The sequence below is a fragment of the Protopterus annectens genome, chromosome 4.part1 (genome assembly GCF_019279795.1).
Source record: "Protopterus annectens isolate FY-2018-M chromosome 4.part1, PAN1.0, whole genome shotgun sequence".
Lineage (NCBI taxonomy): Eukaryota > Metazoa > Chordata > Ceratodontiformes > Protopteridae > Protopterus > Protopterus annectens.
Window position 1 is genome coordinate 802,758,001 of NC_056734.1, and position 27,299 is coordinate 802,785,299.

At 41.1% G+C, this 27,299-nt stretch overlaps 1 protein-coding gene across 1 annotated transcript in view; it reads left to right on the forward strand.

Moving 5' to 3' along the window:
• LOC122801067 (clarin-1-like) overlaps positions 1-20,242 on the forward strand; it is a 335,249-nt gene extending 315,007 nt beyond the window's left edge. The window contains exon 3 of the mRNA XM_044070559.1: positions 19,930-20,242. Coding sequence (XP_043926494.1) covers positions 19,930-20,198 — 269 coding nt within the window. The 3' untranslated portion in view covers positions 20,199-20,242. The remainder of the gene's footprint in view (positions 1-19,929) is intronic.
• Positions 20,243-27,299: the final 7,057 nt, after the last annotated feature.

Below are 27,299 nucleotides of genomic sequence, written 5' to 3' on the forward strand. Positions count from 1 at the left end.
AGTCCAATTTCAATTACTGCTGTATCCCTTGGGGGTGTGGCGCTGCAAGGCGTCTTGGGCTACTAGGGGTGGGCCTGATGCCAGCTCCTCTATACCTGTTGGTGTGTGAGGGCATTTTCACTGGGGTGCGGGGACTTGCATGTATAAGTTTAGTTAAAGTTGATATTAAGGCCAGGACCAAACCTGTTGTGCGGGTGAGGCGTATTAAGGCCTGTCTTAGCATTTTCAGTGCTATGCTTTGCTTAAGCTACATCAGCTATTTAATTTTAAGTCGTATACTAGTATGTCTAGGATGTTTTGTGGTCTGGAACATAGACTGTAGGGGGGAGAGCTGTATACGTGTATCACACATTAATAACAAATTAATTGGGGCTAAGATCAAAATTTTGGAACTATCTTGTAATTTTTCCTATTGGTTAAAAACTCTTTTTAGCGGAGGCTCGGTTTTGGGGTTTGACGAGTATTGTTCCCGCTAAGGGGGGTAAGGGGGGTTTGTGATTCAAAAACCGTCATTAGAAAATTCCGTATCACTTCGTTGCCGTTTTCGCGACTGACCAAACTCTTGGACTTACCTTGATTTTTTAGTGATTTTTTTTTCTAGTCCGATTTTCATCTTCAAGGTGAATTGAAAGTTTACATTAAGTTCGTATCTATAGTCTTAATAATATGTCACTTACATTATGTTCTCTGTGAAGTATAATAAATATTATGTACTTAAGAAATGATAATATGTCCGAGATCTTAGAGATATAACCAAAGAATTAAGTGAAAGGAAAATAATATTACATTGAAGTATTATGGAACGTCAGTCCAATCAACAGTAATGGGGTGTACATCCGTGTGTTGAGTAGCTTCAAGTTCTCCCCCGAAAAAAGAAAAACCAGAAGTATGACACCACAGTTATGTCCATGCCATGGGCCATCTAGTAGCCAACACATTAACCAGAAGCATAGGAAAAAGTGAAAACTGACCAGTACTAGGATAATATGTCCATAGATTTGGGTTTAAAATAGGGTAGTCAGAAACCACAGTTCGGAGGGTCATGGGCCATCTAGATTAATTATTCAACCAGATTAATAGATAAGATAAGAATGAGTATAAACCAAAGAACCAGCTTTCTTTAAAACACGCAAAATAGGGGCTTCTCGAGGAATGTGGCGCTATACAAGGAAAATGCACAATTAAGCATAGATAGTACTCTAGTGGAGATAAATCAAATGCACGATTATACATAGATAGTATTCTAGTGGACATGAGTTAAATGCCCGATTATACATAGTTAGTACTCTTGTAGAGATAAAACATGTATAACTGACATACAGTCAATTTGGCTGTATACCAATTATGTGGGCTCAGAAGGTAGTTTAGAAAAGAACATCAGCTTTGGGAGCCGACGGCGGGAGTTAAATTCTCTCCTTTCTGAGGGGGGCGATGGGGCGGGGCGTTAGCCTCCATTCTCCGGCTTACAAGGCCGGTGCTTTATATTAAGCTACCATAGCAGTATTTATAAAGAAATTTGTTCTCAAATGAAGAGATGAGGGGGAAGAGTAGCAGAAAGAGAAGAAAATAAGTAGCTGAGGCAATTTGGCCAATGAGAACAAATGGATGTTCTACAGGCTGACCGCCGATTCATGTAAGAATGAGTATATCTGCCGCTAGCAGCCAGAATATGAATTGAGAAAACGGCCGGTATGTTATAGTTCGTTGTTTTGCTCGGTGGAGAGTTGGAATGATAAAAAGAATAAAGATCGATGCTATAAGGGCCAGTACGCCTCCAAGCTTATTTGGAATAGAGCATAAAATTGCGTATGCGAAGAGAAAGTATCACTCTGGCTTAATGTGGGTTGGAGTAAGAAGGGGGTTTGCGGGTGTAAAATTTTCTGGGTCTCCCAGAAGGTTGGGGGAAAATAGGGCTAAAAGAGAAAGAAGAGAGATGAGCATTAAAAATCCCATAAGATCTTTTGTGGTAAAATACGGGTGGAATGAGATTTTGTCTAGGTTCGAGTTTAGTCCTGTTGGATTATTTGAGCCTGTTTCATGCAGAAACAAGAAGTGTACAGCAGTTATTGCAGAAATAATGAAGGGGAGAAGGAAGTGAAAGGCAAAGAATCGAGTAAGGGTGGCATTATCCACAGAAAACCCGCCCCAAATCCATTGAACTAGGTTGTCTCCCAGGTAGGGGACGGCTGAAAGAAGGTTGGTGATAACTGTGGTGCCTCAAAAAGATATTTGTCCTCACGGAAGAACATATCCTACGAATGCAGTTATTATAGTTAAAAGAAAAAGAACTACTCCGATGTTTCAGGTTTCTGTGTACAAGAAAGATCCGTAGTAAATTCCACGAGCAATGTGGATATAGATACAAATGAAGAATATTGATGCTCCGTTTGCGTGAATGTTGCGTAGAAGTCAGCCATAGTTTACGTCACGGGTAATGTGTGCAATTGATGAAAAGGCGGTTGTGGTGTCAGCAGTATAATGTATGGCTAAGAATAGTCCTGTGAGAATTTGGGCGATAAGGCAAAGTCCAAGAAGTGAGACAAAGTTTCATCATGCGGAAATATTTGAGGGAGTGGGTAAATCAATTAAAGAGGCGTTTACTATTTTAATAAGCGGGTGGGTTTTTCGAATATTGGTGGCCATTAGTTCCTATAGTTGAATTACAACGGTAGTTTTTCAAGTTACTAGTCTTGGTTGAAGTCCTGGTGGGAATTATGAGTTTTCTTTTTTTTATCCTATTGGTGGGGTTTTTAGTGAGTTTAGCTGGGGTAGCATCAAATCCGGCACCATATTTTGCGGCACTTGGATTAGTCTTTGGGGCAGGGATTGGATGTGGAATCTTAATTTGGTTAGGAAATTCTTTCCTGTCGTTAGTCTTATTTTTAATTTACTTGGGGGGTATGTTAGTTGTTTTTGGGTATTCTGCAGCCTTTGCTGCAGAGCCTTATCCTGGGGGGTGAGAAGATTGGTCAGTTTTGTTATATAGTTTACTACTTCTAGGCGTTGGGGCTGGTATCGGATCAGTTGTAGTGGGGGGATGAGATGTATTTGATAGTACTTTTTATGTGGGGGGCATAGTTTTAGGGGAACTTAGTGGAGTGGGCGGAATATACTGATGTGGTGGTTTTATTCTTGTGCTGGTGGGGTGGTCGTTATTATTAGCATTATTTGTAGTACTTGAAGTCACTCGTGGGGGGGTTCGAGGGGCAATACGTTCTATCGAGTAGAAGAAATATAAGGAAAGTGGCGGTAGACATAAAAAATAGTGTAAGATAGGTTTTGATTATTCCTTGCTGGGAGTCGGTGATGAAGGTTGAGAATGTTGTGTTAATTTTTATGACTGATTTGGGCCCTGATTTTTCGAGTCAAATAATATCAATTAAATGGGTGGCTAGAAGTTGGGCTCATTTTAGGTTTAGCGCCGGGAGTAGTCGGTGTGTGGTGGATTGAAAATATGCCAATATGTTTGAAAAGTTATAAGGAGCAAGATAGGGAAAAGTTTTGAGTTGTTTATTAGTGATATTAGACAGTTCTGCTGCTGTAAAGAGCCCAACAATAGTGACCCCAATGGCGGCTAGTTTGGCGGGGGTGGGCATAGTTATAACTTGTGGGGGGGGCGGAGGGATATTGAGGATTAACAGGAATCCTGCAACTACACTTCCGATGGCAAGACGTATAATAGGGGTGGAAGCTTGTTGGGCCTCTAAAATTGGGGTCAGGGCTGGGTATCGTGGGAAATTTATTGAGACGTAAAAAATAATGCGGAGACTGTAGGCAGCAGTAAAGGAGGTGGCGATTAAAGTCAAAGTAAGGGCTCAGGCGTTTAGGAAGGATGAGTTTATTGCCTCAATGATTGCGTCTTTGGAAAAGAATCCGGCAAGAAATGGGGCTCCTGAGAGGGCAAGACTTCCAATGAGGAGGCAGGATGTTGTTATTGGGAGGGCCGTATTAAGTCCTCCCATTTTTCGGATATCTTGTTCATTATTTAAATTATGGATAATTGAGCCAGAGCATAAAAAGAGTATTGCTTTAAAAAAAGCATGTGTACAGATGTGTAGAAAGGCTAGGAGGGGCTGGTTTAGTCCGATTGTGACTATTATTAGGCCTAGTTGGCTGGATGTTGAAAATGCTACAATCTTTTTGATGTCGTTTTGTGTTAAAGCACATGTGGCTGTAAATACAGTGGTAATTGCACCCAGAAGAAGACAAAGTGTTAGGGCGGTTTCGTTATTTTGGAGTAGTGGGTGAAGACGAATAAGAAGAAAAATGCCAGCTACAACTATTGTGCTTGAGTGAAGAAGGGCGGAGACTGGGGTTGGACCTTCTATGGCTGCTGGCAGTCAGGGGTGAAGTCCGAATTGTGCTGATTTACCTGCTGCTGCTAAAATTAGACCGAGTAGTGGAACAATCAAGGCTTCATTTGTGTTAAGAATAAATAGTTGTTGAATATCGAGGGTGTTTAAATTTGTGGCAAATCAGGAAATTGCAAGAATTAGGCCAATATCCCCGACTCGGTTATAAAGTACTGCTTGGAGGGCGGCTGTGTTTGCGTCGGCTCGGCCGTATCATCAGCCGATAAGTAGGAATGATATAATTCCAACTCCCTCTCATCCGATAAACAGTTGGAATAGGTTATTTGCTGATGTTAACACTATTATTGCTGTTAAAAATAATAGAAGGTATTTAAAGAATTGGTTAATGTAGGGGTCTTCATGCATGTACCAGATTGCAAAGTCAAGAATGGACCAGGTTACAAATAGGGCGATTGACATAAAAGTAATTGATAAGAAGTCGAATTTGAAGGCAATGTTAAAGGTAAATGAATTAACGGCTATTCATTGATAGTTAGTTGAGACAACTTTGATGCCCTGGTCCATAAAAAGTAAGAGAGGAAAAAGACTAACAAAGAAGGTGAGTTTTACAGCAGACTTTGCGTGAAATTTGCATCAACGCGGGGAGGTTAATGAGGGAACTAGAGTTAGTGCCAGTGGGGCGAGGAGAATAAAAAAAACTAGTAAAGATGAGGATAGTATTGCTGATTGTGTGGTCATAGCTTTTACTTGGATTTGCACCAAGAAAAATGGCTCCTAAGGCCAGTGGATAACTTTTTTCCTTTAAAAGCTGAGTGGGCCACGGAGTTGAACTGTGGAAGTAAGGCTTAGCAGGCCTTAGTGTCCCCGACCCCTCTCGGCGAACAAGGGGACTTTAACCCCTGTTTTTTGGTCCACAACCTAGTGTTTTTGTTAAACTATGTTTGCAGTAGAATCAGCCTCAGATTAGTTCTGGTTTCGTAATTAATAAGAAGGAGGGGATTAGATGAAGTGAAATAAGAAGATGTTCTCGTGTGTGTGCCGGCTCTATTATGGCCGTTTGGGAGGAGATTTGACCATGCTGGGTCATTATATATATGTAGAGGGAGTATGTTGCTGTAATTAAGGTACCGATGCCTGTAAGAAAAAGGGTTAGTCATGTTCAATTGAATGTTGCTATAATAATAAGTAGTTCTGCTATAAGGTTAATAGACGGGGGAAGGGCAAGATTGGTGAGATTTGCTAGAAGTCATCATAGGCCGAAGAGGGGTAAAATAGTTTGTATTCCTCGGGCCAGAAGTATGGTTCGACTGTGGGTTCGTTCATAATTTGTATTGGCAAGACAAAATAGGAGGGATGAAGTGAGTCCATGGGCAATTATAAGCATAACTGCCCCAGTAAGGCCTCATGGGGTTTGAATAAGAATTCCTGAAATCACCAAACCTATGTGGCTTACGGAAGAATAAGCGATTAGGGATTTTAGGTCGGACTGGCGCAAGCAAATTATCCCGGTTATAATAATGCCCCAGAGGGCTAAAATAACAAATGGATAGATTAATGGTTTAGCCAGGGGCGGTAAAATTGGACTTATCCGTAATATTCCGTACCCTCCGAGTTTTAGAAGAATTGCAGCTAGAACTATAGAGCTGGCAATTGGGGCTTCTACATGAGCTTTAGGGAGCCATAAATGAACTCCATAGAGGGGCATTTTAACTAAAAATGCAAAAAGAGAGGCGGCTCATCAAAGGGTGGGGGCATAGAAGTTTGATGAAAAGCTTGTAGAAAAAAAGTTTAGTAAAATAATTGATGAGGTTGTTATACTTTTGTTAATTAAGAGAAGAGCAATAAGAAGTGGGAGGGAGCCTGCGAGAGTGTAAAACAAAAAATATGTTCCGGCCTGGAGACGCTCTGCCTGGTTTCCCCAGCGCGTAATAACAATTAGGGTGGGGATTAAGGTAGCTTCAAATATAACATAGAATATAATAAGTTCTGAGGCTATGAATGTTAAAAGTAAAAAGGTTTGTAGAGTTATCAATAGGGTTAAGTACATTCGTTGGCGTTGGGTGGGTTCATGCAGCATGTGATTTTGACTAGCTAGAATCATAAGTGGTAGAAGTCAACAAGATAAAACTAAAAGGGGGGAGGAGATTGAGTCAACTGTCATGTAGAGATTAATAAATGATCAGCCAGAGATTGAGTCCCATTTCAGTAGAAGTAGGCTGGAACAGGCAATTAGTGCAGTGTAAGCTAGGGGTATGGCTCAGTGGAGGGGCTGGGAAATTAATCAAGTTGTGGGGATTAGCATAATTGTTGGAATTAAAATTTTTAGCATTGTAGAAGATTTAGGGCTTTTAGATGATCGGTTCCGTGGGTTTGTGCTGTTGCAACTATTAATGCGAGTCCTGTGCCGGCTTCACAGGCAGCCAAGGCGAGTAGGATTAAGGGAGTACCAGCGATTGAGTAAGGTCCGTGAAAGGCCGGCCATATCGAAATTATTATAAAGACTGAAAGTATTGCTCCTTCTAGGCATAGAAGGGCGAGAATTAAGTGTGATCGGTTGAGAGCGAGACCCATTAGGCTAGAGTAAAATGCGGAGACGATAGAAAAAAGTGTTGGGGTCATAGGGCAATTGTGGAATTTAACCACAATCTGCTGAGTCGAAATCAATTATCTTTTTTAGATTAATTGCCCATTCTGCCCATTCTAGACCCCCTTGAAGTCATTCATAAATGAGGCCTAATGCTAGTAAGATCAAAATTAGTAGTGCAATTAGAAAGGTAATAATGGGGGTGTTGGATTGAAGGGCCCATGGTAACGGGAGAAGGATTGCAATTTCTAGGTCAAACAGTAGAAATAGAATAGCAACTAGGAAAAATTTTAATGAGAATGGTAGACGGGTAGAGCCTAGTGGGTCAAAGCCGCACTCGTAGGGAGAAACTTTTTCATTGTCTGGGCTAAGAGTTGGAAGTCAGAATCCAAGTAGTTTAAGAATAATCGGGAGAATGATGGAGATAATTATAATAATTAAGAGATTCATTTGCTTTTCCTTGGATTTTCACCAAGTCTTAATGATTGGAAGTCATTTGCACTAGTTAATACTAGAAAAACATGAGCCTCATCAGTAAATTGAAACGTAAAGAAATAGTCATACGACATCAACAAAATGCCAGTATCAGGCTGAGGCTTCAAATCCAAAGTGGTGGTTTGAGGTAAAGTGATATTGGGCCTGTCGCAGGAGGCAAATTAGTAAAAATGTAGAGCCAATAATAACATGAAGCCCATGAAAGCCGGTGGCTACAAAGAAGGTGGCGCCGTAAACACTGTCAGCGATTGTGAATGGGGCTTCGTAATATTCTATGGCTTGAAGGGCTGTAAAATAGAGACCAAGTAAGACGGTAAAAAGTAAGGCTTGAGTTGTTTCTTTGCGATTACCTTCTATTAGGCTGTGGTGGGCCCATGTTACTGTAACTCCGGAGGCCAGAAGAACCGCGGTGTTTAGTAGCGGAACTTCAAACGGGTCTAGTGGGATAATTCCTGTTGGTGGTCAGCATCCTCCTAGTTCTGGGGTTGGGGCTAAACTGGAGTGGTAAAATGCTCAAAAGAAGCCGAAAAAGAATAGGACTTCAGATGTAATAAATAGGATTATTCCGTAGCGTAACCCCTTTTGTACGGGGGCTGTATGGTGACCTTGAAAAGTCCCTTCTCGGACAATATCTCGTCGTCATTGGTATATTGTGAGGAGCGTAAGAATCAGGCCGATTGCTAGTAAGATAGCAGTATGGTAGTGGAATCAAATGGCAAGACCAGATGTTATAAGAAGGGCGGCTGTTGCCCCAGTCAGGGGCCATGGGCTTGGGTCTACTATGTGAAAGGCATGTGCTTGGTGGGCCATAAATATTTTCTTGTAAATAAAGCGTCAGTAATAATACAAAGACATATGCTTGGATTATTGCGACAGCCAATTCTAGAATTGTGAGTAAAAAGAGAATTGTGTAAGTTAGTAGTGCAACTGTTGGTATTAGTGAGGCTAAAAAGAAGGCAGCTGTAGCAATGAGTTGTATTAGCAGGTGGCCTGCGGTTAAATTTGACGTTAGCCGAACGCCAAGGGCGAGGGGTCGAATAAATAGGCTGATTGTTTCAATTACAACGAGGGCGGGAATCAATAGATTTGGGGTGCCTTCTGGGAGAAGGTGTCCGAAAGATGAAGTTGGTTGATTGCGCAAGCCAATTAAAACTGTTGCAAGTCATATTGGTACGGTAAAGCCTATATTTATTGACAATTGGGTTGTAGGTGTAAAAATATAGGGGAGAAGGCCTAAAAGGTTAATCGAGATAAGGAAAATTATTAAGGATGTGAGGATTGCGGCCCATTTATGTCCTTGCTGATTAATCGGGGCTATAAGTTGAGCGGCTGCTCGAAAAATAAATCAATTCTGTAGGGTTAGGAGACGGCTGGTTAGTCAGCGATTTGGCAAAGTTGGGTATAGGAGTCATGGGAGAATAAGAGATAACAGAATTAGAGGAATTCCTAAGATAGTGGGACTTAAAAATTGATCAAAAAAGCTTAGAGTCATGGTCAGTTTCAGGGGGATAAAAGTAATTTATCCTGATTTTGTGAGGTGGGGGGTTATTATTCTTGTGTGAAAGGACTTTTGGGAATAAAATCAATAAGAATGTTAATCAAGAGATTAACAAGATAATAAGTCAAGGGCCGGGGTTTAATTGTGGCATGTCACTAAGGGTGGGTGTGAACACCAATCTTCAGCTTAAAAGGCTGACGCTGGAATTTAGCTTCATAGTGAGGCTTTTTCTAGTATTGATGAAGATCAACTTTCGAAGTGCTGGAGTGGGACGGCTTCTACAACGATTGGCATAAAGCTGTGATTTGCGCCACAGATCTCTGAACATTGCCCGTAAAATATTCCTGGGCGAGCAGTAATAAATGATGCTTGGTTCAATCGGCCTGGAACAGCGTCTATTTTAATCCCAAGGGCAGGCACTGCTCAGGAGTGAATTACGTCATCTGCTGTAATTAAAACTCAGATTGGGGATTCTATTGGTACCACTATACGATAGTCTGTCTCTAAAAGTCGAAATTGTCCAGGGGAAAGGTCTTGTGTGGGAATTATGTAGGAATCGAAGTTGAGTGCCTCATAATCTGAGTATTCGTAGCTTCAATATCATTGATGGCCGACTGCTTTAACCGTTAGGTGGGGGTCGTTGATTTCGTCTATAAGATACAAGATTCGAAGGGAGGGCAGTGCAATTATAATCAAAATAACAGCTGGTAAAATTGTTCATACAATTTCAATCTCTTGGGAATCTAAGATAAATTTATTTGTAAATTGTGTCGATACTATTGCTACAATAATATAAAGGACTAAGGTGCTGATCAAAAATACAATTATTAGGGCGTGGTCGTGGAAGTGAATTAGTTCTTCTATCACTGGAGAAGCGGCGTCTTGTAAACCTAGCTGTGATGGGTGGGCCATAGCAAGATATGTGAGAATCCCACTCACAATTTTGCCTTGACAAGGCAATGTATTATTTTTACTAATATCTTATAAGAAAGTGGCAGAGCGGTTATGTGGTTGGCTTGAAACCAATTTATGGGGGTTCAATTCCCTTCTTTCTCGTGGGCTAGTGTTGAATTTGAACAAAGGCTGGCTCTTCAAATGTGTGGTGGGGTGGGGGACAGCCGTGTATTCATTCGACGTTTGTGTAAATTAACTCAATAGAATTTACTTCTCGTTTTGAGGCAAATGCTTCTCAAATAATAAATAATAGAAGAATTACAGCTACGAGGGAAATTAGTGAACCAATTGAGGAAAGTGTATTTCATAGGGTGTATGCATCTGGGTAGTCGGAATATCGACGAGGCATGCCGGCCAAACCAAGAAAATGTTGTGGGAAGAAGGTCAGGTTAACTCCCAGGAATATTACTCCGAAGTGAATTTTTGTTCAGGTATCATGTAATGTGTACCCTGTTATTAGAGGAAATCAGTGTATTAATCCCCCCATAATGGTAAAAACTGTGCCTATCGAGAGAACATAGTGGAAGTGGGCAACTACATAGTATGTGTCATGCAACATGATATCTAGTGAGGAGTTAGCGAGTACAATTCCAGTAAGTCCCCCGACTGTAAATAAAAAGATAAAGCCCAGCGCCCATAGAAGGGGGGTTTCTCATTTGATTGCCCCTCCATGAAGTGTAGCTAGCCAACTAAAAACTTTTACACCTGTTGGGATGGCGATGATTATTGTTGCTGATGTAAAATATGCTCGTGTGTCAACGTCTATACCTACGGTAAACATATGATGGGCCCATACAATAAAGCCTAAAAGGCCAATTGCTATTATTGCTCAAACTATTCCCATGTAGCCGAAAGGTTCCTTTTTTCCAGAATAAAAGGCGACGATGTGGGAGATTATTCTGAACCCGGGAAGGATAAGAATATAGACTTCTGGGTGGCCGAAGAATCAGAAAAGGTGTTGGTATAAAATTGGGTCCCCTCCGCCTGCGGGATCAAAAAATGTTGTATTTAAGTTTCGATCAGTGAGTAGCATGGTAATGCTGGCAGCAAGAACTGGAAGTGAAAGGAGTAAAAGAACTGTTGTGATTATTACGGATCAGATAAATAGGGGCGTTTGGTATTGAGAGGCTGCAGGGGGTTTTATGTTAATAATTGTAGTGATAAAATTAATTGAGCCAAGAATTGAAGAAACCCCGGCCAAGTGGAGAGAGAAAATTGTTAGGTCTACTGAAGCCCCAGCATGAGCGAGGTTGCTAGCAAGAGGGGGGTACACTGTTCAACCAGTGCCGGCCCCAGCCTCTACGCCGGAGCCCGCGAGTAGAAGTAGAAATGATGGGGGAAGAAGCCAAAAACTTATGTTGTTTATTTGGGGGAAGGCCATATCTGGTGCCCCAATTATAAGGGGGATTAGTCAATTCCCAAAGCCGCCGATTATAATTGGTATAACTATAAAAAAGATCATAATGAAGGCGTGGGCGGTAACAAGAACATTATAGATTTGGTCGTCCCCGAGTAAAGCTCCGGGTTGGCTTAATTCTGCTCGAATTAGGAGATTTAGGGCAGTCCCGACCATTCCGGCCCAGGCACCGAAGACCATGTAAAGGGTGCCGATATCTTTGTGGTTTGTTGAAAAGAGTCAACGCGTTAAAGTCACAGGTAGGGTAGCCGAGAATGAGGCGGCGGACTGTAGTCCCGCAAAGAGGGGAGAAATACCCCTGCCTGCCAAGTCATGTGGTGTTATCATGCCGGATTGCAAATCCGGAGACGCGAATTTACTTCCGCCGTGGCTTCTGCCACTGCCATAGGCACGGCGGAAGTAGATGAATGCCCGTAAGTTTAGGCGCTTAGCTGTTAACTAAGAGTTCGGGGGATCAAGGCCCCCTCATCTAGAAAGCCTTAGCTTAATTAAAGTGTTTGAGTTGCATTCATAAGATGTGGGGTAAAGTCCCGCAGGTTTTACAGGAACTAAAAGATTTTCACTTTTATTTAAAGCTTTGAAGGCTTTTGGTTTAGGTTAGCCTAAGTTCCTATTTACACAAGGAGGCTGGGTGTTAAGGGGAGAAGCGCTGTTGCGAGAATCAGGATTACTGGTAAAATTTGATACACTGAGGTATTAGGGCGTCAGTGGTTACTATTTAAGGTATTTGGGGGGATTGTGAGGGAAGTTGTATAACATAGACGGAGATAGAAGTATAGGCTGAGTAAGGCGGAAAGTGCGGCGGCAGTGGCAAAAATGTATAGGCCATTATTTGTTAACTCTTGTAGAATTAGCCATTTTGGTATGAAGCCTGTTAATGGCGGGAGCCCTCCTAATGAGAGTAAAATAATTAGTAGTATGGTCATGAGTAGAGGGGATTTTGTTCAATTGAGGGCAAGGGATGAGATAGAGGTGGATGAGCAAATGTTAAGTGTAAGAAATAGGGGAAGGGTTAGGGTAATGTAAATTACTAAGTTAAGTAGTGCAAGGTTGGGGGCAAAGGGTAAAATTATAGTTATCCATCCTATATGGGCGATGGAAGAGCAAGCTAAGATTTTTCGTAGATGTGTTTGGTTTAGTCCGGTTCAACCCCCGATCAGGGTTGATAGAAGACCAAGTACTAGAAGTAGTGTCGGATTAATAGTGTCAGAAATTTGATACAACAGAATAAATGGTGCAAGTTTTTGTCAAGTTGCGAGAATTGCCCCTGTTGTCAGGGCAAGCCCTTGTAGGACTTCTGGGAGTCAAAAATGTATTGGGGCTAGGCCAATTTTAATAGCTAGTGCTAGAGCAATCAAAGTGGCGGAGGTTGGGGTTAATAAGTTAGTAATATTCCATTCTCCTGCTGCTCATGCATTAACTAAGCTAGAAAATAGAATTATAATTGAGGCAGCGGCTTGTGCGAGAAAATACTTTGTTGCTGCTTCTGTGGCTCGCGGGTGATGGTGTTGGGACATAAGTGGGATAATCGATATTGTGTTAATCTCTAGTCCGATTCAGGCTAACAATCAGTTGGAGCTTATGAATGTTACTGTAGTCCCAAGGCCAAGGCTTATAATTAAGATGAATAGAATGGTTGGGCTCATTAGTAAAGGAAGGAGTTTAACCAACATTTTCGGGGTATGGGCCCGAAAGCTTTTTTAGCTGACTTTACTAGAAGGTGGTGTAGTGGGAGCATGTAGAGTTTTGATCTCTTTGGCGCAGGTTCAATGCCTGCCCTTCTAGGAAATAGGGGGGGGCTAACCCCCATTATTCACTCTATCAAAGTGGCCCTTTAATTTCAGGCATATTTCCTAAAATTGGGGGGGGGAGTCCTGTGAGAGCTAAGGGAATGGAGATGTGTAAAATAATAAGAGACAAGGTAAGGGGCAAGAAGTTTTTTCAAGTAAGGTGTATTAATTGATCATAGCGAAATCGTGGGTATGATGCTCGGATTCATAGGAAAACCAGGGAAAGAGCTGTTGTTTTGATTATCAATAGTGAAGTTGTCATTTCTGGAAATAATGGGTTTAATGTGCTTCCTAAAGAAATAATCACAGAAACGGTGTTTATTAGTATAATATTAGCATATTCTGCAAGAAAAAAATAGGGCAAATGGGCCCCCGGCGTACTCTACATTAAAGCCTGAGACTAGCTCTGATTCTCCTTCGGCTAGGTCGAAGGGGGAGCGATTGGTTTCAGCCAAGGTGGAGATATATCATATCACTGCGAGAGGTCAGACGGGAACAATAAGTCAAATTGTTTCTTGTCCCATCGAAAACCCCAGTATAGAAAAATTTCCTATAAAAATAACTGCTGCTAATAAAATAAGGCCAAGGCTTACTTCGTAGGAGATAGTTTGTGCAACTGCTCGAAGTGCCCCAATTAAAGCGTATGTTAAGATTGAATAGACGGAGAGGCTGGAGACAGCTATAATAAAGAGGAGGGTTAAATTAATGTTAGCTATAGAGAATGGTATAGGAAGTGGGGCTCAAATCAAAAGTGCAAGGGTTAGTGCAATAGTTGGGGCAAAAATAAATAAAGTTGTTGAGGAGGCAGTGGGGCGTACTGGTTCTTTAATAAAAAGTTTTACTCCGTCGGCGATAGGCTGAAGAAGTCCGTAGGGTCCAACTACATTTGGGCCTTTACGGTGCTGTATATATCCAATAATTTTCCGTTCAATAAGAGTTAGGAATGCTACAGCCAGAAGAATTGGAACAATATATATTAGTGAATTAGTAATTGTAGAAAGGAGGTTCATAGTTGAAGGGGGGATTTGAGCCCCCAAAATGAAGGTCTTAGGTCTTCTGCACTTACCAATCTCTGCCACTCCAACAGTGTGGTTTTCTTCCGCGGGGAAGTTCCCCACTTAGCTACTTTATATAATTTCAGTAGTGGTGGGTGGGGCATATTTTTATATAGGCCCCCGTTTTTCAGTCCTTTCGTACTAGAAAAAAGAAGTCATAGATAGAAACTGACCTGGATTGCTCCGGTCTGAACTCAGATCACGTAGGATATTAATTGTTGAACAAATAAACCCTTGGCAGCGGCTGCACCACCAGGACATCCTGATCCAACATCGAGGTCGTAAACCCCCTTGTCGATGGGGACTCTTAAAGGGGATTGCGCTGTTATCCCTGGGGTAACTTGGTTCATTGTTCAGTTACCTGGATCAATTGTGCTAAATATTCTAGTTTAAGAATTGTTTTTCTTAAAATAGTATTACATTGCGGAGGGTTTTTTATACTCCGTGGTTGCCCCAACCGAAAGTATTTGACATTAGAGGACTTTAAGTATTTATTTACATTTATGTTTAATGTCAGAACTTTAAGCTCCACAGGGTCTTCTCGTCTTATGAAAAAATGTCCGCTTTTGAACGGACAGATCAATTTCACTAATCTGGTAGAGGAGACAGTCGGGCCCTCGTGTTGCCATTCATACAGGTCCCTAATTAAGAGACAAGTGATTACGCTACCTTCGCACGGTCAAAATACCGCGGCCGTTGAACAGAGTCACAGGGCAGGCAGTACCTCCTATGTTTGGCAGGAGGCGATGTTTTTGGTAAACAGGCGAGGCCCATAGTTGCCGAGTTCCTTCTCATCCTTTTAATTTTTCCAAGCACACTTCAGTGTACAATTTATAATATGCTAGTGTAGGGTTTTCTTGTTTATAGTAGGTTATTACATTATGTTCATTATCAATAATTGTCAGCAGGTAGTCTGTTCTGACTAACACTTGTGTGGGGAGAAAATTATATTTTCTTGTTACTCATTCTAGCATTTTTGCACTTATACTAATATAAGTCAACTCGATACGTAAGATGGATTATAATTATTTAATTGAATTGATGGGTAAGTTATGGGGGAGCTATAACGCTTTCTTTGTTGGTGGCTGCTTTTATGCCCACTTAAATGTTTCCTTAGAAATTGGTCATTATCCGTTTGCTGAGGTTGTGTCCTTTCTCAAAGGGGCTGTCCCCCCTTTGAGTAGCCTCTAAATTTAATTATGGATTTTAAGTAGCAACACATGAAGAATTTAGGGTAGAACTAAGATTCGTTTCTCGAGTAACCAGCTATCTCTAGGCTCGTTTGGCTTTTCACCGCTACTCGGAGCTCTTCTCACCATTTTGCCACATGGACGAGTTGGCCCGTTTGGCTGTCTTGGAGTAGCTCGCCTAGTTTCGGGGGCGGGACTAAAATTCTTTTTGCCCTTAATGACTAGCTAGACCATGATGCAAAAGGTACAAGTATTAGTCTTTGCTTTTTAGTACTTAATTTTTCATAAGTTTTTCAGCTTTCCCTTGCGGTACTTTTTATGCGCTGGGATTTCTTTCTTTCTCCAATACTAGAAGCACAAATGATTTGCTTATAGAATAAATATTATATAAGATTTACAGGTTAAAAAATAACAGGCTTGCAATTTAGTTCAAAATGACCCGATTTGCACGGGTGTATCCTCAGTGTAAGGGGGGTGCTTTTCTGACTTAGCTACATTTTGAAACCAAGTACACCTTCCGGTACACTTACCATGTTACGACTTGCCTCCTCTTTCTTGTCTAAACTAATTATTTATTACTTGCGATTGTTGAGGAGAGTGACGGGCGGTGTGTGCGCGCCTCATGGCCGGCTTCAGAAAAATATTCTTATTTTTTCTTACTACTAAATCCAGCTTAGAGCTCCAATTTCATGGGGCTGTCCATGTTTTCTATTAGAAAATGTAGCCCATTTCTTCCTTCTCATGTGCTACACCTCGACCTGACGTGTTAGATGGTGTCTATTTTGCCAACTGGTGGGCCCTCATGGGGTTGGCTGGCGACGGCGGTATATAGGCTGAAATGCCAGGGAAGGTTGGGTAAAACGTGGATTATCGGTTCTAGAACAGGCTCCTCTAGGTGGGTGTGAGGCACCGCCAAGTCCTTTGGGTTTTAAGCCTGGGCTTGTAGTTCCCTGGCGGACAAGGTGTGTAATTAGACTTGTCATAGTTTAGGACTAGGCATAGTAGGGTATCTAATCCTAGTTTGTTTCCTAGCTTTCATGAGTTCAGATATACTCCTTAGTCAAAAATGTTGAGTTTCTAGTTGGCGAGCACGTATAACAGTGGGGCCAGTATTTAATTTTAGTAATATCCTTTTCAATATACTCAAAAAGTATGATCTTGGAGGTAACATATTCTATGATTCCACCAGCCTGTCCAAAAAGAATAGTTCCTTTTATTACTTTTAAACAAATACTTAGCAATTTGCCAGTCGCAGCAACAGGTAACCTACTGGTGGATGAAGACTGAATGCTTGAGCTTCAGGTACCCAAGGTTCAAACTGCCAGTGATAGCTATTTCTCCACAGGAATCACTGTCGGCCAGTTGTGTCAGAAGTGATTTCCTTTTGTGGGGAATTTCCTCCTTTCAGTTGGTGCAATAGCAGTGTTGTTGTCTATAAGTTTGGAGAGTGTTGTGGGCTTGATCTCCCAACAAGAAACACAAGTGTTTTTCGGAAGGGTTTTCTTTTTCAGTGAATGCAGTTTGGGGATTCCAATCTTCAGTGCATTCACTTTTGGTGACTCATAGTGGGAGGCAAAGCTACTCCTTTGTCCTTCATCTCTCCTTCCTCTTAAATTCCATCATTCTACCATGCTCTTAACAATTGTTTTCATCTATGCCATACCATGTTTCTTCTATTTTGTCTTATCCCCAAAGTTAATAAATCAAGCATAGCAAAATGTCATATACAAATATATATTGTACACCCATACAATTTGCTGGTCATACTTAACACTTTCTATTTATTTATGATTTCAGTTTCCTCTTGTTTATAAGGTTTCAAAAGTGCAAAGAGTATTCAAAATATGACGAAAGCAGTGCTCAATAAACTAATAAAATAAGCCTGTTGCTATCTAACCATCCCTCTGATGGCTAAAGTTAGAATTAGCCAAGATTTCAAATCCTTTTCTAACAGTGGCACTTTCAGAACATGAAGTCTCCCAACTGGTGACTCGCTGTAAACATTTCCAGCATCACAGAGCATCATATTATACTTTATTTGTGTATTAATGGTGTTTATCATTAACAATAACTGTATTTGTCATGAAGGTAAACTGTAAGCAATGACAGAATTTGTATGTACAGTACCCCCCACCCCCAGTTACTGCACTATGAATCATTCATGCTCTACATTGGCTACAGATTTCAGGACAAAAAAAAAACTCAAAGCCATGTTTTATTACCTTTATGTGGTTATATAGTACTAAAACATTAATTTTTCTATTTTCATCTGTGCTTTTGTTGACCTGGTTAGATACAACTGCATGTTTATTCATTTGTCATAAAAAGCATTTGACTTAGCAGACTCTGTGATTCTGCAATAATAGTTTATTGCTGTTGAGGTGTTAGCAGCAATTTCAAATGATTTGGAGATATTAGACAAAAAGGAAGAATAAAACATGAATCCAAAACCAACCACCTAATTGTTAGACACCTGGCAATATTCTTTATTATGCATCATGTTGTTACCCATCTTTGTCAATATCCTGAACTGACAGAAATGAGAGATAGGGGATTCTGCTGCCTTTTTTGTTGTTATTTTTATTTTTTAACAGTAGCCTGCTAGCAGCAACCACTTAAACAATGCTAGCTTACAGAAAGACAGGTTCTGTTGGCAGATAACAACAGGTAGGCCCATCTGGCCTACCACATCCCTACATGATGGATAACCTACAGTACAAGGAGAAACAACAAATCATAACAAAACTGTGGCTTGATTTTTATCAGATTGTCTAAGATGCTCATTAAGTCTTTCCCAACCATTTTGAATTCCATCATTCACCGATGGCCAATGACTTTACTACATCCTTAGAAAAGATGTGTCACCCTTTAAAATACCTCCAAGTACTTCCCCTGTTCCGCCATCAGATTATTCTATAATTATACATATTTTTTGAAAAATCATCTATATCCAAAACTATAATAGTTTCCTTTTCTAATCACTAAACCTTATCCCACAACCACTTACAATATCATAATCACACCCACACCATGCTTTTCTGTATTTTTATTTGGAAGTTTCACACCCACATCTCCTGATGTAGGTGGAGGTCTGCTGCCAGACCCTTGTAATTTATATATACTAGCTGCAAAGTTGCATAATAGCAACCAAAGTAAAAATGCCACTGCAGTGTTACACTAAAACCAGCTGCTTGTTGACTATAGTACACATAGGCCAAATGAGCCATCAATAAAAAGGAACACTCCTACTGCTCTCAACATCACAAACCAAAACCTCATGTTTATACAGTCACTGCACAAGCATATGTCTATATATCTATATGCATTTATATATAAACGTACACACACACACACACACACACACACACACACACACACACACACACACACACACACACACCCCTCATAAGGAAACAGTAGTTATAAGCAAAATGAGATGGGATCTGGAATTTTTCTTATCAGATAACATAAAAATGAACATGCAAAATCAAAAAGCAGAAAGGAATATAAATAATAAGATGACCAGGAAGAGGAATAGCCAGCTGAAGAAGGGAACGTATCGCTCTGTCCACTTCCATATGGAGCTGCACATGAAGTTTTGGAGAAGCCATCCATCATTGCAAGGATTTCACTGATGTTAGCAGGCAAAAAAAAAAAAAAACACCGTATGACAGAACATAATGTGTATACACATGATGGAGAAAAGGTGGAAGAAGAATTTCATAGAGATGTTTATAAATAACAAGGACTATCAGAAGGAAAGGAACAATTTAACTTAAAATATATATTAACAGAGACACTAAATAAGAATGTATTGCTGGTACTACTTGACTTACAGACCCTCTTCAAATAAGCATTTCTATGGGTGTAACTCTTTAGCCTTTCAGTCCTTCTTAGTCTTATCTTATCCATCTGGCCAGGATGGTGACCTGAGAAGTGAAAGTCAAAAGTGGTGTATTATAAAGCCTTCTTACATTATGTTACTTCTGTTTTTTTTTCGCATAATTTGCATGTAATGGGGATATTGTTTTTGGAACTGCAGTTTGTTTTATTCTTTGTATGTATCTCTGAATTCTTATTTTAGTTAAGGAAAACATAACTAGGTACTGGATGAAAAGGAGCCATTGTGGTCAAGCAACTTAATGTAAAATAGATTAAAACAAAGGCACAATATGAATATACCAATAAGTAATGCAGGGAAGGCATACCCGATCCTTCTGTCAAACTGCTTAACATTTCCACAGATGTGTGGAATAAACTAAGGAGACTTTTTTGTAGGATGGGAAGAATTACATTTTGATTCTAACTCAGATCTGAGCTTATCACTTAGACAGATTATGTGACAAAGTGTTTCTGGTTGTTGTCAAATCTTACACCTCTAATCTCTTTTGTAATATAGCTATAATCTAGGTTCTAATTTTGTTGACGTTTTAGAAACATGTTTTAATCTGCACTGAGAAAACACTCTACGATGTATGCTGTATTTAAATCACATGCACATATGCAAAATCCATTATATGAGCATGGATTCATTTTCATAATGCAATGCAGTACTGCTCAAATGTAAAACATGTCATATGTTTTCAGTTGTCTGAAGTCTAGTAACATTAATGTTTTACCTTTTTATTTTTAGGTTGCAGCGGTTTTCTTATCATGATACTATTTTTGTCCGAAGTGAAGCTGCACCGTCTTTCTGAGAAAATAGCAAACTACAAGGAAGGAAACTTCATTTTTAAAACTCACAAAGAGCAATATGGAACATCTTTTTGGCTCATTCTGATTTGTTTTTTCACTCACTTTCTGAACATTCTTTTGATACGACTAGCTGGAATTAAATTTCCATTTCACAGTTCAAAGGAAACAGATAATGGCACTTCTGCAGCAGCAGATCTTATGTATTGAAATATTTTACAATAAAGGCCCTTCACACATATTTCTTTTTTAAACAATGTTTCCAACAATGTGTTCTTTATGAATCATTTTAAGAATCTACTGTGGTGGTAAGAAATCTGCCATTCATGACTATAAATGTTTCTAGCAGGGAACGCTGAGATAGGGAAAGTCCTAAAGTCAAGGACAGTTTGCTCCATTGTCTTTATACCAGTCAGCCATATACTTTGAAGTGTCCTGTATACATTATAAAAAAGTCCCATTAAGTTAAGGACTGACATTGTCTTATTACTGGGCGCACAATGGCACAGTGGATAGCAATTTCAACTCACAGCAAGAGGATCCCTGGTTTGATTCTCAGGTGGGATGCCTTCTGTGCAGACTCTGCATGTCTTACAGATGTTCGGGTGGGTTCCCTTTGGGTGATCCGATTTCCACACACATTCCTAAGACTTGCAGTGGGTGGATTGGACACACTAAACTGGCCACAGGTGTGCGAGTATGTGGTATGGAAGAACAATCGTGGCAGGGCTAGCCACCCAGTGGTGTAAACATTGGCTCTAGATGATTCCCACTCTTGAAGTGACACCCTGACCCTATGTGCAAAAATGGGAAAAAGTTGTTGTGGATGGATTATCTTGTTATTATTTAGTAAAAACTTGAAGGTATTATTTAAATTAAAAAATCAAACAAAAGTTTTAGAAATCTATTCTGAGTTTGCTGGTTGGACAGTAGTCTGCAAATTTCTGTATACTTCTAGGTCAGATAACCCACAGTATTCCTGTTACTTTCTCCTCAAACATTTCTGCAGAAAAGAAATTCAGAAAAGCAAGAATGAAGGAGAAAAGTAAGCTAATACAGGAAAATGATAGGTTTGCAAACACTGGTATAAGCCAAAAAAAGGGATGGGGAATTGCCAGAGGAAGATTCAAAATTAACTTCATTGTAAGGGATCTCAGATATAACTTGGGTCAAGAAACTATTACAAACTTGATGGGAAGAAATAGTGGCCACATTGTTATGTCATTACAAAAACATGGTAGAGCCAGCAAACAGTGGACCAAAATCCATTTATTGAAGGAAGGAGGAAAAAAACATACCGGTTTCGGCCCTTAGGCCTTCTTCAGTGTTTGTTACAAACACTGAGGAAGGCCTAAGGGCCGAAACCGGTATGTTTTTTTCCTCCTTCCTTCAATAAACGGATTTTGGTCCACTGTTTGCTGGCTCTACCATGTTTTTGTAATTCCTTGATGCCTTTGAGCCGTGCAGTAGCTGTATGTGCAGAGTTCTGATTGCACCCACATTGTTATGTCATTCACAGACATCTACGAACAGAGCAAATATGCCACTTTATGAAAAAGAAGTTGGGGAGAATTTAATAAAGCCTACAGAGAGTTTTTTTTCCATGTGGGCATAATGGCACATTGCTTACACAAAAGTAAGCAGGTGTGCGATCCAGTAAACAGAGCTGGATGGCACGCATGCACACGCCTACATGGAAGCATCTGTGACATGCAAATCACCTGATAAGTAGGTGAATTTCATACAAATGAGGGAGATACAGTGATCCAGGAAGCAGATAGGCAATCCTGCAAACCCTGTGTTGGTATCCATAGTGTAGACAGAAAAATTCCATATACAGGATGTAAAAAAAACAACAGGGGCTGTAAAGGGGCAGGTAGATGGGCAGAAATAGCATATCAGAGACAGACATTTGCAAAACCATCTATCCTGTGTCCAAAACCATATGGAAAATAATTTAAAATAATTTTATTTTTTTAATAATCTGGGTATGTTTGCACAGTGAGCTGCAGTGCGCAAACATGCTGTTATGAAAAAAAATTTAAAAAGTGTAAAAATGAAATTCAGTAGTATGTGACAGTAATGTATTATAGGACCCTGCATGGGGAAGCTACAGTGGTGGAATGTTTCTGTTGCTAAGGAGGCAGTAATTGGAACTGTGTTGTTTCCAGGTCGTGTGCATGGATCCCTATGCAAATGAGCTGGGGTTATCCATGTAAGCAGATCTCAACCATGTAAGCACAAAATCATGTTGGTTACCACAGAAGAGGTAGCTGACAGCAAAGGAGGGGTGTGTCTGAGGACTTGTAAGCTCACTGGAGCTCAGTATCACCTGTTTGCGTGGTGCAGTGCTCTGCTGAGCACTGGTGTGTGTACAGTGTCTGCTAAGCTTTGTTTACCTTCGGGGCTTGTGTTTCATCATGTTTGAGCATGTTTGTGCAACAAGCTGTTATCCTGAGTGTGACCTTTCATGGGGGCATGTACACTGAGTGCTGGGCACTGTTTACCTTTGCGGTGCATGTTTGAGTGGCGCACTGCAGTACTGAGTGAGGAAGGCTGTTCAAAAAAAAAAAAAAACTGGCTGAGATGGGCAATGATATCTTAATTACTGATGACTCCTGTCTCACTTAAGCTAGAGCCATTAACAGTCCTTAATGATGTAGTTGGCAGGTGGAATGCATCATAGATAGCCAATCACACTTGCTGCACCTACAGCCGAGCACTATAAAGGCTACATACACCTACAGTCTGATTTCACCCCCATAGTCTGCATCAGTGGAGTACAGACTTGGGAGTTTTAACTGAAGGAATGCTGGGACTGCTACAGGTCTGTTACATATGTATGTGCAAGAAGCTAATGCCAGTGCTGCCGCTGCTGCTGACTATAGGCCTAGACCGAGAAGCAGAATAGTGTTCAGGCCCAGATTAACCTTCCAGGAGCTACATGAGCTGGAGTTTGTAAAGCACTATAGGGTGGAGAGGGACATACTACAAGAATTCACTGAGCTCTGCTGACTCCAGCTCAGACCTAGAGCCAACAGTGGGGAACCCATCCCAGTGGAAACAGATGTATGTGTAGCTCTTAGTATACTAGCTACAGGTACTTTTCAAAGACCAACTAGGGACATGATCGGGGTCTTACAGGCATCAGCATCCAGGGCACTCCACCAGTTCCTGGATGCCATGCTACCACATGCCAGTGAGCACATTTATTTTCCCCTCACCTCAGTATGCAACATTTCTACCATGTAGCACATTACCCTGAGGTACTGGGTGCCATAGATTGCACTCATGTACACATCAAAGCACCACCAAGTGAGGAGGGTAGAATCTACATCAACTGCAAGGGGTATCACTCCATCAACTGCCAGGTCATGTGCAATTCCCAGGGCATTATCATGGATGTGTGTGCTGTCAGCCCTGGCAGTTATCACAACTTCCATGTCTGGCACGCATCAGAGCTGTACCCGATGTTTGCTAGGGGAGACAGCCCACACGGCCATTTACTGGGGGATGCTGGCTATGCATTGGAATGGTGGATGATGATACCAATCAGAAGAATGCCATAATGAGGAACACACACAAACTAGGAACACCCTAGAGCATGTGTCTGGGCTGCTGAAGTCACGGTTCCAGTGCCTTGATATATCTGGTGGAGCCCTGCAGTACATGTTCACAGTATGTGCCATGCTACACAATATGATCCTGCATAAACAGCTGCAGCAGGATCAGCAAAGGAAAGGGATAAACAGCCCTCCACCAGTGCCTAGGTCACCACAGCCACACCCACATGGGGACTCCGAGGAGGAAACCCATGAGGTTGTCCCTGCAAGCAGACGTAGGCATGCCCAGTATGCCCTGGCCTTGGCCAAGAGACAAAGTATAACACATGCACTGACAACCTTGGGCCCTAGGGACTAACACCTTACTCCGACTAACATACATATTAATAAAAATGATGCCAGCTAGCCCACACAACCTGTATCTAACCATGTATTGGCTGTGTAATGCATGCATCAGACAGAGTCAGCCCCGAACTACAGGTCTGTCAACTGCTGCATTTGCAAGGTAAGTGACACACCTATTCACCACTTGTAAGGCGTACTAGCATACAGTAGCATATGTATGGATCTGCCACATGCATGCAAGAGAATACGGTGGGCTACTTGGGAAGATCTAACAGCCACTTGAGACAATAGGTACTCTCTCCAACTGTATGTGCTCCATAATATGCACTAGACCACATGTCTGAAAAGTCCACTATGTTATTCATGGGAGAAGGCAAACAGTGGGGTCACATGACAGTCGCACAACTGTCTATGCCAGAAGAGCATGGGCTGATCATTCCCCACCACCAACACATCAGTGTAAAACTGCTGTAACAGTAAATCTGCAATGATATATCAGCAGACCAGCCAATTCCAGTGCTGTGACATAGAATCTGGCCACACATTCTGTCTCATGTAATACAGGGGTGACAACATATGTCTGTATGCTGTTAATTGTGTGATGAATGACACATCTCTGTCTGGCAGCCTGTCTGTCTCAGTAGGCTAGGGCCATAAGCATGGGTGATGGTGTTGAGGGTTTGAATTTGGCAGTATCCACATTTTTTGCATGTGAAATAGTGTCCCCACAGACTGCCATACCCCTAAATATGTTACTGCATGAAAGATGGACAAAGACAGAGGGAATGGGTGGACAAAGGGCCAAAACTAGAGACAGACATTCAGATGCACTGATTCACCTAGAAGGTGGCTAGTATGAAAGTGGGTTGCATCAGTACAGCATATGTAAAGGATATAAAGTCCAACACTCAAATGTTTGTCTTTAGTTAGTACTATTCACTGACTGCCTTATACAACATTTAACTGGAGCACCACAGTTGTATGAGGAACAGGTCAGACATATGGGGTGAAATGCTGGACATTATAAAACAAACGTACAGTGAGCATACCTCTCACCTCTACAGATTTTTGCAGAATGTCCAGATTTTTGCCTCATATTTTTGGTCCATTTTTTCATAAAATTGTGGTTTTCTGACAAATTAGTGGCAAATCATTAAAGACTGAAGTTAGAAAATAATGACAGCTATTTGAGTTTCAGACTTCATACCCTTCAGAAAATTCATGCTAAAGCAAAACCTGTTATTCTATCACCTTTCTAAGTTTGTAAGTGCAATATTAAAAGAAAATGTCCTTATTTTTGGGCCTTTGTCCCACTTTTATTAATGGTTTTGTCCAGATTTCTTGCTGTAAGAAGGTGAGAGGTATGGTGAGAGGTATGCAGACTATCACCCTGTATGAGGTGTTATATCCTGTACCCCAGTCACATATTAATTACACCACACAGCTGGGAAATGCTGTGGACAATGTCAGGGAAGTGCTGTACTGTGGAAACAAGTGTAGCTGCCAATGTCTGTAGCACACAGAACCCCAGCCTGGAGTGCAGGTAGCTCAGGCTCGGAGTCACCGTGTAAGTACTGACAGTCACACTGGGCATGCTGCTACACTTAACTAACTTGAGTGCAATTCTGTTGCCTCTTCCAAAGGCCTGCTATGTAGAAATACGTCTGTACATACAGCTACCTCTACATATCTGTCTGACCCTATCCCCCTCCTACATGAGTAGTGTATCTATCAGTATGTACCCCATATACCAATATATATATATATATATATATATATATATATATATATATATATATATATATATATATATATATATATATATATATATATATATATATATATAGCTATATATATTACAATGATGCATAGAAACTTGACATATTTCTACAGAAGTCATATACATAATGTACACAGCAACATTTATAGAGACATCTCTGTTATACACATTTATATATATGGGATAACTGTCGTGGTGCGCCATTCAATAGGCACAAAGCCTGAGGTGAGGCTATGATTGAACATGGTACTTAGGTGGGGTGCCAGTTCATTCTGTAGTTCATGTAGAAGGCAGCCTGGGATATTGTCAGGTCCCATGGATGCTTTGTTCTTGGCTTTGGAGAGTGAGGTTTTTACCTGTGCAGCCGTGATTACAGGAACTCTGCATTCTTCCAGTATAAAGATGGGCCCTTTAGGGGGTGAGAGGGGGGGTAAGGTTAGCACTGAACCTATCTGCCAGGATGTTGACAATATCAGTTGGTTCTGTATATTTAGTGTCATTGTGCTGTAACTCAGAGCAGATCTGAGTGTTGCCATTGAGATTCTTGACATAGCTATAGAATGCTTTGTGGTTGTCTTTAGAATCAGTGGCAATTTTCTTTTCATAACTAGCTTTGGAGGATTTTATGAGGGATCTCAGCTTCTTACTGAGGCTGATCAGGGAGTTCCTCCAATCGTGGGATTTTACTCTTTTTTGCAACAGTTTCTTTCTTCTGTTGTAGTTTGTTTATGGCAGAAGACCACTCGATTGGCTTCCTTTTTTTGGAGGATAGCATCTTGGTTCTGTTAGGGATAGCATGATCCATGCACTCGTGTAAGTGCTTATAAAGTGCATTTGTGTAGGATTCAGCAGTCGTACCTCTATTGTCCATCTGCATGGGTGTCGTGAAGTTTGCCACTTCTGTCTTAAGAAGCGTGAAGTTGGCTTTGGATAAATTTTTTATGGTTGTTTTCCTAATGGGGGGGTGGGGTGGGAGTGGGATGTGGATGTCTAGGGTGATTAGATTGTGGTCGGATCTGAACAATGAGGAGCTGACCTCTGGTGTGGAACACTGGTCACCCATGTTGGTGATGACCAGGTCTAGGATATTGCTGCCCCTAGTGGGGTTGTGGATAAGTTGATCCAATGCGTTGGAATTGATGATTTCCAGAAACCGTTGAGCAAAAGAGTTGGTACATGAATAGTTTTCCCAGTTAATGGTAGGGTAGTTGAAATCACCCATTATTAGAGTGTTGGGTTGTACCTTAATATTTTCCAGTGTATCAAGAAAAGAGGAGTGGGAATCCTGGGGCATGGTGGGGGGTCTGTAGCAAGCTACAATCTGGATTGAGGTTTTGCCTAGAGTTAGTTGTACTTGGATAATCTCGGATGCATTATGCTGAGCAACTAGCTTGGAGGTGTGGATATCCTTAATGAATATGGACACGCTCCACCTTTAGTGTTTCGGTCCGGGTTTGGTGGCCGAAAGGTGTGGTATGAATTATAGCCTGGTAATGCAGGGGTGCTCTCTGGAGCTTTGAACCAGGTCTCTGTCGCTGCACAGATGTCAATGTTCTCCATTTTAAGGAGTGCCTCGAGTGAGTGCATTTTGATGTTTAGACTTCTAGCATTGAGTAGCATTAC